The 19,500-nt window shown below is 50.0% G+C and overlaps 4 protein-coding genes across 4 annotated transcripts; 1 reads left to right on the forward strand and 3 right to left on the reverse strand.

Moving 5' to 3' along the window:
- Positions 1-1,004: 1,004 nt before the first annotated feature.
- Positions 1,005-6,054, reverse strand: J7337_002224 (uncharacterized protein; the record flags this gene model as incomplete). Its single annotated transcript, XM_044819957.1, has 2 exons — positions 1,005-2,743; positions 2,793-6,054. 2 exons carry the CDS (start codon positions 6,052-6,054, stop codon positions 1,005-1,007), a joined length of 5,001 nt encoding a protein of 1,666 aa, XP_044684257.1.
- Positions 6,055-8,041: 1,987 nt separating this feature from the next.
- J7337_002225 (uncharacterized protein) lies at positions 8,042-11,876 on the forward strand (the record flags this gene model as incomplete). Its single annotated transcript, XM_044819958.1, has 3 exons — positions 8,042-8,181; positions 8,310-9,014; positions 9,065-11,876. The coding sequence occupies 3 exons, from the start codon at positions 8,042-8,044 to the stop codon at positions 11,874-11,876; spliced, it is 3,657 nt and encodes a 1,218-aa protein (XP_044684258.1).
- A 535-nt stretch (positions 11,877-12,411) lies between these two features.
- On the reverse strand, positions 12,412-13,170 carry J7337_002226 (uncharacterized protein; the record flags this gene model as incomplete). Its single annotated transcript, XM_044819959.1, has 1 exon — positions 12,412-13,170. One exon carries the CDS (start codon positions 13,168-13,170, stop codon positions 12,412-12,414), a length of 759 nt encoding a protein of 252 aa, XP_044684259.1.
- A 1,719-nt stretch (positions 13,171-14,889) lies between these two features.
- On the reverse strand, positions 14,890-16,909 carry SCON2 (E3 ubiquitin ligase complex SCF subunit scon-2; the record flags this gene model as incomplete). Its single annotated transcript, XM_044819960.1, has 2 exons — positions 14,890-16,581; positions 16,679-16,909. 2 exons carry the CDS (start codon positions 16,907-16,909, stop codon positions 14,890-14,892), a joined length of 1,923 nt encoding a protein of 640 aa, XP_044684260.1.
- Positions 16,910-19,500: the final 2,591 nt, after the last annotated feature.

The raw sequence follows: 19,500 nt of genomic DNA on the forward strand, positions 1-19,500 counted from the left end.
CAATGTTTGGCCTGTGACCTTGGGCTGTTGATGCGACACATGGTCCCCCCATTCTCCTTGTGCCAGCATCATGCACTAAACTCAGATAGGAAAGGTCGATGGCAGCCATGGGCAACAGGGCGTTTCCGTTCCTTCAACGACCCCACTATTGGACAGCAATCCTCTGTCTCAGATACACACGTGACTCATATGACTCTTTGTGCCTGAATTGTGGTCGTATCCATCCATTTCTTTGTTATGTGTGTTGTCAATACTTTGCGTCTCCATCACTTGAAGCTGGTCGGAAAATTCACTTTAATCTGAATCATCCCAAGTTTCTCTTAAGCTCAGTGCATTGACCTAGGGGTTATCCGTATGCACTATCGCTCTGACACTTTGCATTGACAGGGGTTCGCCACTTTGTCTTAGACTCGAGTTTCATAACGTGAATCTATGAATAGAAGCTGATATTAATCCTACATCCATGACTGACAAGCATGTGCGTCATTTTCGCATGACGGGCAGCTTTGACAACTCATACAGCATCAGAAAAAGAGAATTAGAACTTCTACAAACTAAACCTGAAAGACGACTTGTCAACAAAAGCGTCACCTGAGCATATTCGTTGTTGTTTACACTAAAATACCCACTCTAGGGGAGCCAAGGTGCCTTAGGCTCTTTTTCCCAGGTGACAAAAAAGACTAGCCTTAACTTAGGGACGTCTTTGATGAGTTTATTTTGATATCTTGTAAGTTCTTCTGCCCCACAGGGCCACTCTCTTGCATGGAGGGTAACATGTTCGTCTCTTCATTCCACAAAATCAATCAAGACATGACATAATTCACTGCAGGCTCATGCACTTTAATTGGGATCCATTGAATTGAATTGAAGTACTTATTAGTGAATCTTAGTTCATATTGGCAACTGCCTTTAATAGCGCCAAAATATCATCAAGGCCGATGTCTAACGTTGGCTCTATCCACATCGTCAGTCATACCGCCTGTTCTGCGCTGTTCACTCTCCCATTACAGTCTTGCCCCTCCAGCTCTCCATGCACCTCTGACCCTTCCCGCTCCTGCAGCGGCAGCCCCAAAGTTATGCAGCCTTTCCCCAATAAGGTAGGCTTCGTCCCGTATGCGGGCCGTCCAACCATTAAACACCTTGACCAGACCAATCGTGTTCTTGACCAGCAAGGCGGACAGCGCAACAGCTGGGTATGAGTGTCGATACGTTATCGCAATTCGCGCAGCTTCTGCCAGTTCGCTCTCTCCTGCTTCCATGCCTGGGATGATATTGTACTTGATCAGAGCGCTTGTAAGTGCTGGAGGCCCAAGTATAGCAGCTCCAGCAATCGCAAGACCTGGGAGCACGAATGCTCGTGTCAGAACGCCGATGTCAGGGTTCGCCCACCCGCCTCGCAATACCGTTCGGACAGCAACAGCAAGGCGAGTATCTGGGAACATTGATGTGACCATCCGAGCACCGAGTTTCAAATATAGTAGGCCCAGTGTCCAGGCTTGGATCACACGCACCGTGTGACGGCTAGCCTCCGGCCCACCCTCTCTTGCGGCCTGAATTGACGCCGCCGTCGGAGGATACATGTAAGTGTGGAGGGGAATTGCAAGATACAGCTCCATGAGCCCCGAGATCAGGAGTGGGAAGACAACAAGGAGGAAAGAATAAGCATAAAGCATCTTGACGCCCCGTAACAAAACTGCCGCGGCGCGGCGTTCAAGGTTTCCAGCAGCCAGAGATGCTCTAGCAGCGGAAACCCCATCCTTGATCTTCGCCCAAACACTGCGAGCGTGGAAGACCAGGTAAGCTGCAGAACCGAGAAGATAAACACCTATGCTGAATGCATAGATATCGTTTGTTCGGATATGCTGAGGAATCAGCATTTTAAACATGCGTCGGCCAAACACGAGTGGAATAATGGTGAAACCAACTCCTGTGACCGCCGCAAAGATCCAGATAAATAGGATGAACAGGAAGACCCTCGCTCGGAAGTGAGGCGGTATATAGACCATCTGATACTGGTTGCTGGCGTAGAGATCAGTGTCTTCCTGCCCATCGATTCTTCGCCCATGCTCATCGACATCAAGGAAGACCCTCTTGCCCTTAGGTATCTTGATGCGATCGGACGCAGGTGCACGAACAAAACGTCCACTATCGACAAGTTGATTCGCAGTCTTGAGATGATTCTTGTGTCGAGTGAGCGAGCGAATTTCACTGTTGCTAAGAGGAGGCCTTGGTTTAGCATCACCGCCATCAAAGAAATCAGTCCAGGTCTTGGGTACGACCTTATACCGGGTATCGAGCTCCAGAAACAAAGTTTTGTACCATGGATGTTGTTGGGCTCTAGCGGCATTACCCAAACTCAAGCTTCCCTCCTCGTCAATCTTTCGTTCGCCGAAGAGGAAGTAGGTGAGTCGCAAGCCTCGGGCGCAGGTCCTGAACCACCACGTATACATAGCATGAAGTCCATCTCCAGGTTTGAAGAAGCTGACGGCAAGTGGCATAAGGAAGTTGTAGAAGAGCAGGTCCACAGGGAACTCGAGTACTGGTTCATTGGACGAGTAGTGAACAGGAAGAACTCCTGGGACTGCCCAAGACAGTCCCCATACCACGCCGCCCAGACAAACTATGACCAGGGCGCCGTACACAAAAGCTGAGAAAAGAATCTTTCTCAACTGCGTGGCCAAGTTCCTCTCCAGGACATCACGAACAGGGTGAAACTCTGGGTCATCTGGGTCGCGAATGAAGTCTGGAAATCTGTTAGCTTTCAACAATGCAAAGAACGAAGAAAAACTTACAGAGAACGCCTTGGCGCATAATCTTCCTGCACATTGACACAAAGAGGGCAAAATGAAACATATAGCCAGTGCCAACGAACCAGTGAACAAAGACGGAAGTCATGGGATAGTGATAGGTAAAAAGGAGGCGAGACTTGAAGGTCGTGTTCTCAAAAAGAGGAAGGAGGGCGCCGTCCAGCAGGAGTCCGCAATAAAGCGGGAAGACAAGCATCTCAATGCTAATGATCATGATAACCTTCATAATGCCACTAGCTTGGTGCAAGGTATCGATGATGCCAGCCTCCCAAGCTTGAAGCATGTGACCCCGAGAGAATGGGCTCCCGCGCTTCAAGTAAAGTGCGCCGAAGAAGAACAGTGTCGAATAGCCTGCTGCGATGGCCCAGAAGCGATCCAGCCCGGACCAGTGAGCCAGCTCCGGATTGACGTTAAGAGGTCCATCGGCCTCTCCAAGGTTGACCACCCAAGAATTCGGCTTCAATAGCGCAGAGGAAAGAGCGGTAATCTTGGGCCACGCTACAGCAGCAGCCGATTTAATTGAATCCACCGAAACACTGCTGGTGAAGATTCTGCCACTGAAGATAAAGCCCACAGCCTTGCCGGTGATTGTGAAGAGAGCACCAATATTGCCTTTAACTGCAAGGAGTGCACTATGGCTGATAGCAGAGAAATTCTGCATCTCTGCTGCAGACATGGGCAAATCCATAAAAGTATAGTCCAGTACGCGCGAACCGGCATTGGTCCAGAGGGACCATGAAGCCTTTCTTGCGATGATGACGTGAGAGCCCACAAGGCCCCCAATAAGGCCTGTGAATATGTCGATCATGTTAATAGCAACCCATAAACAGAACCCGGCAGCCATAACGGCAGCATCTTGTAAGAGCTTGGAGAATTCAAAGATCAGTCGAACAAGGCGCATGGGGTTGGCAACCACCCAGAGACTGACACGTCCAAAATTGTAGGGAACAAAGATGCAAGCAAAGATTGTCACAGAAACGAGGACCGCACAGAAGATAGCGTTTTGGAAGAGTCCGGCAACAGGTCCCCGCATACCGATCAGCTCCATGACACCCTCAAAGTCTTCGAGGTCTTCCATGGCTTCTTGATCAAGTCCTGCAGCTGCACCATCGCCCAGATCCTCAGGTTCCTCGGGTTCCTCAGGCTCTCCGGCTGCAGCCGCATCAGGTGGAGGTCCGTCTTGGTGGATTTCGTCAAGCTCAGTTTCCCAACCATCGGTATCGTCTTGCTGAGCGGCGACGGGGTCAACGGCATTTGCATCTGGCGCAGCTCGTTGTTGCTCATCCAAGTCACCCCACATGAAATCAGTCACTCTACCGACTAAGCCAGCGGGACGACCGTCTTCCTGAACTGCAGCAACTGGAGGTTGTTCCGATGCGTGTGGCTCCGGAGTTCCAAACGTTCCAGTGCGTTCAACCTGACGATCAGGCTCATTCTCGTTTTCTCTCAAATCAGACAAAGCACTAGCCGCAGCATCGAGCGTCGACTGTTCATAGTTTTTGGATCCAAACAGTGCCGCTTGAGAAGCATCTGGTAGCCCACTTGATGCCCCTGCCTCCTGAGTATCAACAGGCAGGTCTACAAATGACCAACTGTTGTTAGCTAGAGGGTTCACTGAGTCATGAAGTTGAGGCCCATCGGAAACAGCACGAGGCCGAGAAAGACTTGCTGAGCTTGCCTCGGAGGTTTGGCGAGGTAGAGGTGGTAGAATCTCCTTTTCCTTGCCCTTGCCTGAAGAAGATTCGCCGGGTACATCCATTGGTGTTGGAAAGTCGTCAGAACCGGGTGTGTAAGCCTTCCGAGATGAACTGGCAACAGTAGAGCCGAAACTTCCTGCTCGCTCTCGACTAGTGTAAGGATCAGCGTTAAGATCAAGGGGAGGCGCGTCATCTTCGTCTTGCAGAGCCCGGCGCGTGACATCAACCCAGTACGAGAGCTTGTTTTCAAGGCCCTCTTGGTGGATAAGCTCCAGGATCTTTCGAGCATCACCGTCTGCCTGTCGGTAAATACGAAGGTATTCGTAGACGCTGGCACGCTCCTCAGCAATACCTGCGTCTGGAGGGGTTTGAGATTCAGCTGGACCTGCCTCACTAGGGCCAGTTTCGATAAGGCCTGGAGGGATCACGAGCTCAGAGTTCGTTCGCCTGCGTAAACGTCCATCAGCCTGAACCTGGGCGGCAAAGGCGACATCATTTGCGGAGGCGAAAGGGTCTCCGGTGTCCAAAGTCTCATCGTCTGATTCGTCTGGGCCCGGCAGTTCCTCTACTTCCTCCGGCCGGACAAGCATCGGCTCCTGCTGCGGTACGGGATTCTCAGGGGCTGGAAAGGCAGGGCGCATGTTAATCTCTGGCTGCTGCTGAACAACATAATCCCGAACCAGAATAACGAGAATGAAGCAAACGATGACCAGGACAGTGATGATTTGGCCTTCAAGGATCGAAATAACAGCGCGGTTGAGAGTTGGGTTTCGGGTCAAGTTGTTTAAAAAAGCTACCTCTCCAAGCAGGGTTGGTGGTATGGACATGGACCGGGATGATATTGCGTTAGCAGATTCAGGGCGATCAGACTTGACTGCAACACCCCAAATAGACATCATACGCGAGAAGAAGTCAGAAATGTTCTGTTCAGATAAACCATCAAGCAGAGTATTGGCAACCGAAGCTGGAGTAGTAGTCGCCACAAATAGGGGGCTTCCAGGGCACGTCTCGAAATTCACGGCCGAAGGAGACATCCCCCGTAATGAGTTTTCTGTCGATGACGCTGTGTCATTGGAGCGAGCCACCATGGAAGTGTTGCCAAAACCCTCATCACTGACCCAGAACATGAATGACCAGACACCTCTCATAAAGTAAGGCAACCAGCAGAGCCAAACGCTGATGGCCAGGGCTGCACGAAGCCATACCAAGACATTTTGGAAGAAATATCTGGCCATGTGCCCAATGAAGATATGGACTGGAAGAGACTGAGGCATGTCGGGGGCGTATAGCTTGGTGAATCGGAATGATGTCTTGCAAAGCTCGCAGTACTTCTTTTGAGAATGGGATAGCCACTCCATCAAGCAATCCTGATGAACATATTTAATACTACCGCTGCACTTGCAAGGGTAGAAGAGCGGTTCCTCTGGAGTTCCTTCGCCTCGACATATTCGGCAGATGCTGGGGTTGTCTTGAGGCTGTAGTAGATCATCGGATCGGGTCGAGGTTCGGTGTAGGCTCTTAGCCTTGGCAATCGAGGTTGGATCTTCCATGATGAGAATTTGAGTTCGATGAAGGCGATTCGAAACAAATCGATCGCGCCCACGAGGGGCTTATTTTATCAGGTTGCTCACAGAGGCATGCGCCGAAGTGTCGAATCGTATCGAGGGGTCTGAACGGAGTCGCAGTCGGAAGCGGAGAGACGATGAACAGACCGATGAGCGTTACAGAGTAGGTTTGGGCTTTGATGAGATGTTAAACGGTCCGCAGATTTAACAGCGGATATGTATATAGTGTTTGCGCCAGCCGGTACAGAACCTAACTGTAATGTTGATGTTAAACTTACGAGTTGAATCTTGAAGATTAAGCTTGACTTTGTTGAGGACGTGGTTCTTAATAATTGCCCGCCCGTGGTGGAGGAAACGCTAACCGCCACCCCCCACAGTTTGACTTGCCCGAACTGCGAACCCAACCGGAGATGCCTGGCAATCGTCGAAGGATCGGAATCGGGGCAGTAATTTTCCGACAGTGACAGGCTCACGTGTTAGCGTCAAATCATGGTTGATGTCATGGTAAAACAGCCAACAGGAACCTTTAGGAGGTAAGAAAAGGCTGAACCTTGATGGCAATGGCTTGAAATACTTTGGTCAGCTTACTGTGATTGTAGAGAGCTTTCTGACTGATTGTTTTTGGCTCACTGATCTAGGGTCTGAAGTTTTCTGTCTCCCTACGTAGTAATGTGGTTTTCATGGCGACAAAAAGATGATCTGCTTATCTGATGAATGTATCACAAGAAAGGCCATAATTCTGGCGAAGCGTCATAGACTTTGAGCCTCACTGCCTGTCCATTGATTTTGGGAGCTGTACTGAAAGTCTTTAACTCAACATGATATACCAAGATTGAGACGTCCCCTTATTATCATGGCTACCCTAAGTTTCACAATGTCGCCTTTTTCTGTCCAAGCCTGAGACGCTATCACATGGAAACGTTCGTCGGCTGCTACAGCGCGGCTCGGGACAGTCAGTTGATGGCTGTCAAAAACACCAGAGGGAAACCCTCTCCCAAGTTAGTGTTATTTAGTGCATGTTCTTATTTTGTCTTGGTAAAAGTCTATGATTGATAAACCATTCTTGACACCTTTTCGGATTCCCTGACGTATTATGTTTGAGATTTCAGCTTGTTGTTTATATCTAAGTTCTCGATCATCCAATCAGTGCGCGTGGTCCTGTCAGTGGCATCAAAAGGCGTTCGGGTAAAGCAAGCTTATGTGGTTCTGGATGACGTCGCAACCATGCAACTGTTTCGAAAACTGCAGGACAGGAAGCAATCCATGTTGGATGGTTGCTTATCTTTGGTACTGACAGTGACAGAAACGGTATAATCAACTAATGGCGTATTGGTGCATGACACCACTGTACAGATATGATGTGCGTGCTAGTAAACGTTAGAGACCTACCAACCTTAGCTTTGGGGTTGGATTCCAGGCCACGGATGGGATGGACATGGCCAAGACCAAGGCAGCTGTAACGACGTCAATCGTGACTTTCAGTTTATCTCCTCTTCTATTCCCTAACGTTAATCTTATTTTCCTCCTTCACCTCTCCTAAGACAATACATCCATACAAAAGCCAAGAGCTCAACCCTTTTTCATTTGCAGCTTCGGTTGCTTTCTTTCGCTGTCTCGCTCTTGTCTCGAGTTGTGTCACAGAAGAGCTCCTAGACCTCTCGCTTGCTTCACGGCACCAGTATTTTACAGCACGCAACCCCTGCAGTTCGTCCTGACCTGTAACGCACTATAGGTAAGCCAGCTTCATTCACTCAACCTTAAAGCTCCCAAAACTTTTGCAGCCCTGACCTGACCTGACCTGACTTTGTCAAGGCTAACACGCTTCAAAGAACACATTTGTTCCTCGTTGCCTCTTCTCGCGTAGCTGAAAGCTGGAGTCTTTGCTACCGTTCGCTTGCCAGTATTGGCTCTCGTCTATCGACTTCATCATTGATTGATTGCTTCGACCGCAGCGCGTGTCTAGCTTGTCATCATGGCCGAGTCCGCCGGCTCGATCATGAACGGCAACGGCCACATCAACGGCAAGGCGAATGGAAAGCCTGTCGCAGGTCGCCGAGCATCAATTAAGAAGAGAAGAAGTATTTTTGCATGGACTTTTAGTGTCGTCGCTAGGTATGTTTGCTCTGCGCGTCGTCATGGCTTCTTGTTCTCGCTTGATGTCCTTTACCAATCTTTTTCATCGTTATCGCATCGAGATACCGCCGTTTTCACGCACAATAAGCTGACTGTTCTTCTGCTAGACTCGCGACATGGTTCGCCATCTATACAGTCCTCTTCCGATGCCCACCCTCGCTCGAACAGTGCGACGAGAACAGCCCGTCGATTTGTAAACCCTACTTCCAGGTTAAGGACACCGTGCAACCTCACGTCCAACCATACTACGACCACTATGCAGCGCCCTACGTTGAGATCGCCCGCCCATACTACGATACTGTCGATAGCAAGGTCTGGCAGCCCACTCGCGCATATGCTGTTCAATATGGAGCTCCATGGGTCGAGAAGGCGCAGGCGCATACCCAGGCTTTGTGGGAGAAGAACGGACAGCCTCAGCTTGTCAAGTACCAGGCTCTTGCGCGTGCGCATTATGACCAATCTGTTGGCCCTTACGTGAACCAAGCTGGCGAGAAGCTAGGCCCATACTACGACATCGCTCGCACCAATGGTCTGCAGATGTACTACGAGTACCTCCAGCCAGGCTATGAATTTGTTCACCCATACGCCATTCGAGGTTATGATGTAGCTTCCGACTTTACCACCAAGACTGCTCTCCCCACAGCTTACTGGACATGGAACAAGACTTATACCTTCCTTGACAGCAACGTTTGGCCTCACGTTCGAGCCGTCTACGTCCAGAACGTTGAGCCCCAGCTTGTTCGCATCGGCGAGCGATTGGGACGTTACAAGACCAAGACCACCAAGCCCATCCAGGAAAGCTACTCCTCGAGGTAAGTTCTCTGAGCTACATATCGTCGATACATCGTCTGACATCACATAGCTACACCACTGGAACAACTGCCTCATCTTTCCAGAAGCCTGCTCCTCAGAGCACTTCATCTGTTCAAACATCATCATCTCAGGCTCCCGTTGCCACTGAGAGCCCTCTGCCTGAAGTTGAATCTGCTTCTCCTGACTACATTAACCCTGTCCAGGCCCCTCCTCCCACCGAAAATGAGAGTGAGAAACGACGAAAGGCTCGCGAAATGGTGGCTCAGGACCTCGAGACTTGGCAGACAAAGTTTGCTACTCAAGCTGATGAGGGTGCTACTGACTTGGAGGAGCGCGTTGACGAGATTGCCAAGCGCATGATTGAGGAGAATGTCAACATTAACGGTCAGAAGCTCTTTGACGACCTTGAGACCACAATTGATCGAGAGCTCACCGGCCTTCGAAACAAGATCGTTGAACTTGCCGGAACTAACGCGGATGGTGCTGATGTAAACCAACAGATCGTCACTGCTGTGCGATCTTCTGGAATGGCCATTAAGCAGAAGGCTCAGGCCATTCGGCAATGGCGCCAAAGCTATGACCAGGAACTCCAGGAGACTGTTGTCACTGTCGCCGATGTTCATTTCCAGGTTCTTGACGAGACTAGAAACCTCGCCCTGCAACAGATCGGAATGAGGTGGGCCTGGACAGATGGCATCACTTACAAGGACTGGGCCAAGTATCACGAGCTCAAGCGTACGCTCAATGAGTGGACTGAGCAACTGAAGCAATTGATCGTTACCCACCCAGCTCTGCTCGAGGCCCAGGACGCCGCTGCACGAGTTGAGGACGAGGGAATGGAGATTGCCTCTGTGGCTGCTAAGGAGCTGGCTCGCCTTAAGGACGTTGCCCGCTACAAGGTTGCTGCCGGAGATACATCAGACAACTTTGACATTGAGGCTTTGAAGCTTGCTGCCGAGCAGGCAGCAGCAGCTAAGCAAGCTGAGGCTCAGACCCCGGTTGAGGACGACAGTGCCGCCTCCAGCCTTTCAGAAGTCGTTGAAGAGGCAACCTCTAAAGCAGAGGAGGCCGAACAGAACTTGGAAGATTTTGTCGCTTCCATTGCCGAGCCCATCGAGGAGGAAGCATCCGAAGTTGCCGAATCTGCCAGCGAGAGTGTTTCCAGCGCTTCATCTGTTTTCGACGAGCCTAACATCATCGAAAAGGCTACCTCAGCCGTTTCAAGCAGTGCCGAATCCATTGCCAGCGACGCCTCCAGCCTCATTTTCGAAGGCGAAGAGAGTGCTAGCAGCATTGCCAAGGAAGCCTCAGAGACTGTTGAGTCTCTATCCTCCACTGCCTCCGAATCCGCCGCCCCCGTTATTGGAGAAGCGTCTAGCGAGCTCTCGGAAGTTGTCGAGTCAGCCACCAATGTCGCAAAGTCAGAAGACAGCAGTATGTCGACCCCCCTTGCCTCGGAAGCATCTGAAGTGCTTATCGGTGACACCTTTTCCGTAGTCAGCAATGGTAGTGAAGAGCCCCTTGAGGCTGGTGACAAGGAGCCACTCGTCGAGATTGAGGAGGACCCCCTGACCCACCGTGACGAGACGCCTCTCTCTGAACAGCATGAGCATGTCAAGCCTGCTTTCCTCGGTGCTGCGGCCCAAGAGGTCCCTCACCGACAGATCGTCCTTGATGACTATGTTGATACGGATGCGATTGCTAGCGCCACCGATGCTGCGCAGTCTGTGTACTCGAACGCCGTTTCTCGTGCCTCTGAGCAATACTCGAGCGCTCTCTCAGTCGTCTCTGCTCAGATCTATGGTACCCCTAAGCCAGTCCATGAGCAGCTTCTCTCTTCTGTCTCCTCTTCTTATGACCAGGCAGTCTCAGCCGCCGGTGATCAGTTTGACAAGGCTAAGCAGGCCGCTACCACCGCCGCTCAGCAACTTCCTACCACCACTACCGTCCCTACCTGGCTCGACTGGGAGCGTATTGAATCCATTGCTTCCCAGAGACTCAACGAAGGTCGACTTTGGGCCGAGATCCAGTACCAGAGTGCTCTCATCGCTGCTGGACTCGCCACACCTACACCTTCTTCCGCCCCTGAAAAGTACTATGAGCAGGCCAAGATGAACTACTATGCTGGCCTCGGTGCCGCCCAGGACCGATACTCTAGATTCCTGGCTGGTGCATCTTCTGCTCTCTCTTCCCTAACCGCTACCCCTACTCCCACTGACCTTGCAGGATCTGCCTCCTCTGTTGCTTCTGTGGCGAGGGAGTCCGCTGCTTCCGCTGCCCAGGCGGCAGGTGAAGCTGCAGGATCTGTTTACTCTGCTGCTGGCGACACCGTCAAGTCTGCGGCTCAGGCTGTTGATGACTCCATCTCTTCGGTCGTCGACGCTGCCAACGAGCAGATCTCAGCCGCCGGCCTTGCCATTGGTGATTCTTGGAACAACATTGTCGAGCAAATCAGTGGCCAAGTTTACGGCGAACCTACCCAGATCGCCTGGTACGAGCATGTTTGGGGTGACGCCAGCTCGTATGCCGCCAAGGCCACCGACGCTGCTGCTGACAAGGCATCAATTGCCTCTGAAGCAGCTGCTGCATCCGCCGTCACCGCCTCAGCTGAGGCACTTAGACAGTACGAATCCGTGAGCGAGCTTGTCTCCGAGCTCATCAGCGGCAAGGAGCCCTCGTTCACCGAGAGCGTCCTGGCCCGATTCCAGAGAGCCTACGCCACCGCTGCCGCCAACGCCGAAAGCCTCAGAAGCCAAGCCAACGAAGCTGCGGCCTCTGCCGCTGACAAGGTTGGTAGTGCAGCCAGCGAGGCTACCGAGGCTGTCAAGGAGACCTTCCAGCGTGCGAAGGACGAGTTGTAAACCCGACTAGGAGGAAACATTCTTTTGGAACGATACCCTAGATGATATGACGATCGTTTAATGATATGAATGGCTGTGGAGGTGATGAAAAAAATGCAAGAATGAAATGATAGGAGAAGGTGGAAAAGGTGCAGGACGCGAAAGACGAAGAAACAGTAAATTTGCGGGTGCGTTTGATGGGATTTGGATCTCATTTGTGATTGACGATGACCGATTGTTATGTACTTTTATGATTGCTAGCCCTAATTGATGCTTCAATATTATCTTAGTGTCCTTGTGAGTTCGATGATGTGATGCCTGTTCCTTTATGCTTGTCACCAACGAAACAGTCACGAAAAGGGGACCATGAGTCAAAGTCGAAGAGTTTGTATCGGTCAATGAATAGCAGCTAGAAGCAATATTCTATCCCGTGTCAAGTATACATCTTTGGACTCCCTATCCATCAAGCTCTGTGGTATAGCCTAGTATCCCATAGTTCATCCCTATCTGCCCATTCTACGCATCTTTGTATGCCTCAAATTTGGCGAGTTCCAAATCAGGGCTTAAACCAATGAAAGTTCTGCACATCCATGACTTCTTCATCCTTGGGCTCCGGCGGAAAATAATGGTCGTAGCCAAGAGGGGCAGATGTGTCTACAGAAGAGACTCTAATCCAGTCGATGTTGTCCTCCGTTGAAAACATGGCGAGCTCTTCGTTCGTCTCTTCGATCACCTTAGTGAAGCAGGCGTTTTCTTCGTCGGTCCAGACACGAGATGCTACGTAGGCGGTGAGTTCGGGGTCCTCGACCTCGCCGTCCTCGAGGAGGCTGATCTCATCGTGGTGATAGTTGTCGGCTGGGTCGAGGTACAGAGGTTCCATATCGGCAAGGACAGTCTTTTTGTCAGCGAGGATAACGGGCGAGTCCTCGTCCTCAAATCTGACTTCCACAGGAGCCCAGAAGTCGAACTCCTCTCCCTCGATGGTGTCAATGTCGTCAATAGTCAGATTGCCGTCTTTGCCCACGTCGCTGAGGGTAACGGAGGAGGGGGTGTCTTCCTTATCCTGCGCCTCTGCATCACTGACCTCAAAGGTACTGTCGGAGTAGGCTGGTGGGTGAGGCATGCGGCAAGGCTCAACGAGGTTATCATTAGGCCAGGGCTTCTTCTCGATGTAGTTCTCGGGCAGGTCGCGAGGGAACCAGCAATCTCTGCCGAAGGATACTGCAGGAATACATTTCTGGAGTGCCCAGACTTTGGGGTCAGGATCAACGGGATGACCGCACTCGGGATAGACGTATCGAACTGCTCTGCACATGATTTCTTGAAGCTCATTAGCCTTTTTAGGAGGTATTAGGAGGAGTAGACGTAGGATGAGAATGAAGAGGAGGAGGAGGAGGAGGAGGAGGAGGAGGAGGAGGAGGAGGAGGAGGAGGAGGAGGAGGAAGACTTACCACTTCCTTCAAATAGCAATAATAGCGACAAGGAATACGAAGTCCAAGAACACTTCCAATATTCGAATTTATGGTATCTCAAATTCCGAGACTCATCGCAGTTTGTGTGATGATTTATTGCTGGTCAAAGGAAAAAAGTCGTTTGCAAGAGCAACAATGCTTCACTTTGTTGACACCGGCGGGAAGAGTCAAAGAGATACAATAGCGGAGGTGGGTATGCAGACGGGTGGACACATGAATGAACATTCTTCTTCAAGATGGGCACTAGCATGTATGCAAACGGTCTTTATTAGCTAGAGTTATATAGCATCTTTGGTGTGAACTTGAGATATCTTGTCAATGCTTTCAATGGTATAGTGCTCGACGATGAATATGTTTTGTGATATATGATTCTACTGTCGTCTGTATATCACTCCTATTTTACAAAATCTGATCAGTTAGACTGCACCGGCACTCTAGGAGCATTTAGCTTTATATTGTAGTCCCTTAATGACATATGATACTCAATAGAAGCAGCTGGGCTCATCATTACCATAATATCATGCATTAAACAGCCATTAGTGGATGACCTTGGAACTCCTAATTGGTAATGTCTCCTTTTCATGTACAGTCATGCGCAACATACCTATCATAAGTAGTTGCATCCAGGTCTGTGAATCAGTCGAGGGTGATGCTCAAATTCATCTCATCCTACGTCTCTAATCATAGAGGCCTGCATCACTTGCGAGGTCTTTATATCCGTTCCTCATAGCTCTACAATAGAGTATCGTTCCGATTGTCGGCCTTTACGTCATAGCTTTTATATAAAACAAAACGTAAGTTCATGTGGCCATGGAGCATACGTAGTGTCATTTTATACGAATGCGCTCATCTGACAGATACATCCTCAGATTGTTATCTTTCAGTACATCGGGCATGCTATGGTAAAGTGGAATTATGAGAATTGTATAATACTGCACTCAATCTTATTAATTACAAGATGCAGTTTGATATTCAGTGATTTTGTATACGTGAATCAGAAACCAGGGGTTGATGGTGATGAGGCAGCATAAGTCATTAGAGCTCCAGCAAACTACTTTACCACAAGGAGACCAATCTCACTAAGTCACTTTACAAGAAGACAGACTTTGATCAATGATTTTCCACTTCATTCTAGTCTGGAGGTTAAGCTCATCACTAGCCTATATAACTCATCCCCTGCCAAACTCATTGTTGATGCCTTCATCATACTTCTTGTGAAAGAATTCGCCATTCAAGCGCCGTGTTATACCAATCCCAAACCTAGAACTCCCAGGGACTTTTGACCGTTGACTCAGTACAGTAACCTGAGGACTTATCCGTTTCCCCCCAAAACCCTATAAATGCACCCCAATTCCCGTAAAAAGCGACTGCCCGTCGCGTTGTAAATACTCCCGCTGCCCTTTGATATTGTTGAAGACCAGACTTGGTCAGAAAAAAGAAGATAGAAAACGAGTTGAGCCAACATGTGGCTTTTCGCGTAAGACGCTGTTTGGTATCTTGGAATGTCATGAATATTTCACAAAGGAAGTCATTTAGTGACGAAGTCTCGTTGTAGATGGTGCTTAAGAAGGAGTGCCGCGCTCTTCGACACGTTCTCCCTCAAAGCTGTACAAGCGCACCTCGCCATCTTCACTGCCACTTGCCATGCGGCTGTCACTCAGACCAACACAGGTGACTGGGCCGGCATGGCCAGTGAAGCTCCGCTCACACTTTCCAGAGCGAGGTTCCCAGATCTTAGTCATGGAGTCATTAGCCCCTGTGACCACACGAAGAGTGTCACCAACAAGGCCCCAGATGCCCTCAACATGACCAAACATGCTGCGGATGCACTTGCCAGTGGTAGTGTCCCACAAGCGGACCGTGTTGTCCAGTCCACCAGTGAGCATGTAGCGTGGGGGTAGCGGACGGTCGGGGTCGGATGTGAAACCCGAGCCATAAGCCGCCCGAGCATCGACAGGCTGCTCGGCAGCCGCTGCAGGGGGGCTGTTACTTCTGCCACTGGATACGGATGCAGTATCTGTGTTATCCAGTTGAGGCACCTCATCAGGCTCAAAGTCGGCAGGCATCAGGAGAACTTGCTGGACCTGGCCAACATGGCCAAGGAATGTCTTAATACACTGCTTTGAGTCGATGTCCCAAAGCTTGACCGAGAGATCATCCGAGGCCGAAAAGATGACACGCGAGGGCGAGTCAATTCGCACGTGGTTGACCCAGTCGGTATGACCTCGAAGACAGAATGTCTGCTTGGTATCAAAGCTGAACACCTTGACGGTCTTGTCGATGGAGCCAGATGCCAGAGTACAACCGTCGTAGTGGACTGACAACACACCCTCGGTATGGCATTGGAGTGTGTTCAAACACTCTCCTGTTTGCCAGTTCCAAATCTTGATGGTCTTGTCAAAGCTGCCACTGATCAACTTGGAGTCGTCAAACTGAAGAGTGCGAACTGCCGAAGTGTGTCCCCGAAGCGTGCGCATAACTTCTCCAGTCTCGATGTTCCAAATCTTGATGGTCGTATCATAGGAACCTGTCGCAAGGATGTTGTCGTCAAACTGGAGACAAGTAACGCCATTCTCGTGGCCTTTGAAGGTCTTGATGGAGCAGCGACCAGTCTTCCAGTTGTACCCCACCTTGAAACGGTCGCGATAGACGTCTTTCCATGGTCGAAACTTGCGTTCTTGTTCGAGCTGTTGTCTTGACTTTTCTCCGTTGCTCACACGAGAGCGTTTGGCAACTCGATCATCATGATGGTGTTCGTCTTCGGCTTGTCGTTTTCGTGAATCACTCGATTGTGTCTCAGCCTCGTCGACAATCTCTACCACGTCAGCGGCATTCGGTTGTCGGTGAACTTGTTGATGGCGGCTCCACGCCATCAATTTTTTCTTCTCGAGAAGAGGCAGACCCCAACCACACTTGGTGCATTTGCGATCAATGTGTTGCTCGCACATGCGGTGCCATACCACGTCGTCGTCGGCGAGGTTTCTCCATCTGCGGCTGACTTGAGCGGCCTTGCAGAGAGAAACTGTGTCGAGAAATGATAGGATCTTGTAGGAGAGTTCGGTAGGAAGAGCGGCGAGGAAGTCGATCTTTAGTTGTTCTTGTACCTCGCGTGATACAGTAGAGAGTTGAGGGAAGCAGCATTGTGTGATGATGCCCTGTAACATCAACTCACGATGTTTTGATGGGGCAGCAGAAAAGAGAGACCATACGTGAGTGATGGCTTCTTGGTCTGCGGATGAAAGGCTGTTGAGTTCCTTGGTGAATGTTAGCATAATCTATCAGGGTATTCGACTAAGAGTCACGACAAGCAGAAGAGGCTTAGGTGGTTGAGGTTGGGGAAACCGGACTTACAGTTTGGATGAAACCCATCTTGGTCTCGTCGGCGGCGCGTCGACATTTCGAGTCGGGTCGGTGACGATAGCAAAACTTGCTGTTGGGATCTCTCTTTCGAATCGCAGTGGTGTTGTTGGGACTGGGAGATAGAGGCATGGCTGTCTTTGCCTTGCCAAAGGGTGCATAGAGGCCAGGAATATGTTCCTTGAGGAACGGGCTGACGGTCTTGCCGACCAATTCGGAAGGCATCTTGACGAGACGTGGGTTGATTTCTTGATCGGATCGGTGTCTGTCGCAATTGTTTTTAGAGGGTTGTTGGGAAGAGTTGTCGTCGAGGTGTTCGGAGTCGATGTCGGAGACTTTCAAAGAGTGGCCGTTTGTAGGAGGAAGGGGTGAGGATGAGTCAAGTTCTGTGGACGGCGCAGAAGCATGGCGACTTGTATGATTGCTTATTGTATCTGGAGTAGGATGCGAAGCAGAAGATGAGGTAGGTATAGAAGAATCAAGAAGAGTTGAAGCACCGGGGGTTGCGACAGAGGAATCGGAGGAGGGCCGATGGCCGTTGACGAGCGAGGGGCTTTCCATGGCGCAGGCGCAGACTCAGAGGCACAGGAGTATGTATGTAAGCACCAGAGTGTAAAACACAAGCAAGCAAGGGCCTGGGGGTGGGAAATTGGAGTCGCGCGATGAGAAGGTGAGATATCGTAACTCGCTGGCCTTGATCCGGGGAAGAGTGGCAGAAGGGATCTGAGGCAAAGTGACTGGTGGATGGCGTGCTATGTACCAACGGCAGCACGAGCTTAGACCCCCGGTCAAGAGGCGGGACGACAAGACAAGACAAGACTACCTATGCCGATTGTGCTTGGCTCCAGAGGACGCTAATTGGATTGCGGAAGGAGGTGAGACAGGATGTGATTTGTGGTTTTGTCTCCGAAGGTTGTCGAGAGGATTCGAGTTGGCTGATGTATAGTACAGTACAGTACGTAAAGGTAACGAGTGTCTTGTTGGTGTGAAAAGTGTAAGTTAAGAGACCCAATCGAGTGTGACGTTTGGCCAACCTTGAGAGAAAGATGGTTCGGGTCGTCGGGGAGGGCCCCCTCCTTTCCGTTTAAGCTGAGCCGACTCGTGCCAGAAAATTCCCGTTTTTTTACATACTAACACCCAAGCCAAGCCAACAACCCAAGTCCCAAGTCCCAATTGTCTGGCCAAATGGCGGGGGAATGACAGGGAAAGAGGGTCTTTCACTACAACCTCGATTTTTGATTGTTGACCAATCGAAGTTCTGGATAGATAGCAACTAACAAACTCATATCAGTGTTGTTCCCTATCCCCATCACCCCAACACTCTCTATCGTTCTGTTATCTTTCAGCTTCCTCTTCTCATCCTTTTGTGTGACCACATCCTTCTTTCCATTCCAGATAACATGTACCCCCCTGTCAGCTTTTCCCGCACTGATTTGAGTTGAGCCCTGGAGGCGTCTGGGCTTGTTGATTCTGTTCAATCATCTCTCACAACCTCTTTCAAATTTGGGACCGAAATGGCGTTATCAGCGGCCGATCTAACAAAAGTGGGGCTGAGACACGGCACTCGGTCGGTGTAAGTCAAGGTGGCGGCTCTGCTGAGCGATACAAAGTTGATGGCATTCGCCACTGAAGCATCGCCATGAGAATTGATATGGAATTTGAACATTTCAATATCAATCTCATGTCAGGGACAAGGCACGACGTCTCACAGCATCATCAAGGTATCTGACGCTATCGCAACTTGGCTTATACCAAGTCATGCACCAGAACGGGGCGTGGACGGGGCATGACTGATTTAGACTTGCCCCTTTGAGACCCTCAGAGAAAACTCCTTCTGCAATAAGAACGGCACTGGCTAGGCTGGACTGGCCACTGGTGGTCTCTTGCTTGAATACGATAATCCACTCCACGGTGACTTACATTGAATTTTCGGTGTTGTCGGCAGATGAAAAAGAAAATGGATCCTCGAGTGCCGCCGTATCCTCTTCTCTGTTACATAACAAGACTCCATCGTCAGAATTCTCTTCCCAAGTCTCCTCTTTTTTACGTCTTCTTTTCTCCTAGACTGGCAGACTGGGCTTTCTTTTACTTTTCTGCTGCCCCTCTTTTCACTCGAAGCCTGCAGCTGATCCTTCTTTTAACCTTACGTTCCTTTAATAGGCAGTTGTCCTTCGTGCATATACGCCACAGACAGCCACGATGTATGTACGATAGACTCATACCTCAGAGTCATCAATGCAGATATTATGCGTCTCGACAAGTTCCACTACTAACAAGATCGTTTATTGTTCTGGAATATGTCGCCTGAGATGATGTGCTTTTGCCATGTCAATTGACCTCTTCTCAGTCCCATGTCACTATCTTTGTCATCACGAATCTTTCGCCATCCCGAGATCCGAGTCGACTCATCTTCACCCTGGCAGCTTATCAACCACTCAACCCTGATAAACCAACACTTAATCAACAATCACGCAAGAAAAAGGGGATTTCTCTTGATCCGAAACCTCCGTATCTTTCGACTCATTAACTTTGTCTTCTTGCTGTCATTGGCTCATAGTTAATGTTTGATCATATAGCCAAGTCGAGACCTTGTTGCTCACTTTGCTCTTTGAGCACATCATCAGAGGCATGACCATGGCGCTGAACCATAATCCCATGTCTGGCAAATGGAATTTGGAGATGCCATGATTCTCGCTACTGGGTGAACCCTCTTGAACTCACGTTGCCCCCTTTACATGGCCAAGCTTCTGTTTTGGTCTTGGTTCATCATCTCTCTCATTCTTCTTAGTTCTTACAGTACAATCCAGGACTCTGCT

Source organism: Fusarium musae, chromosome 2 (genome assembly GCF_019915245.1).
Source record: "Fusarium musae strain F31 chromosome 2, whole genome shotgun sequence".
NCBI classification, from domain to species: Eukaryota; Fungi; Ascomycota; class Sordariomycetes; order Hypocreales; family Nectriaceae; genus Fusarium; species Fusarium musae.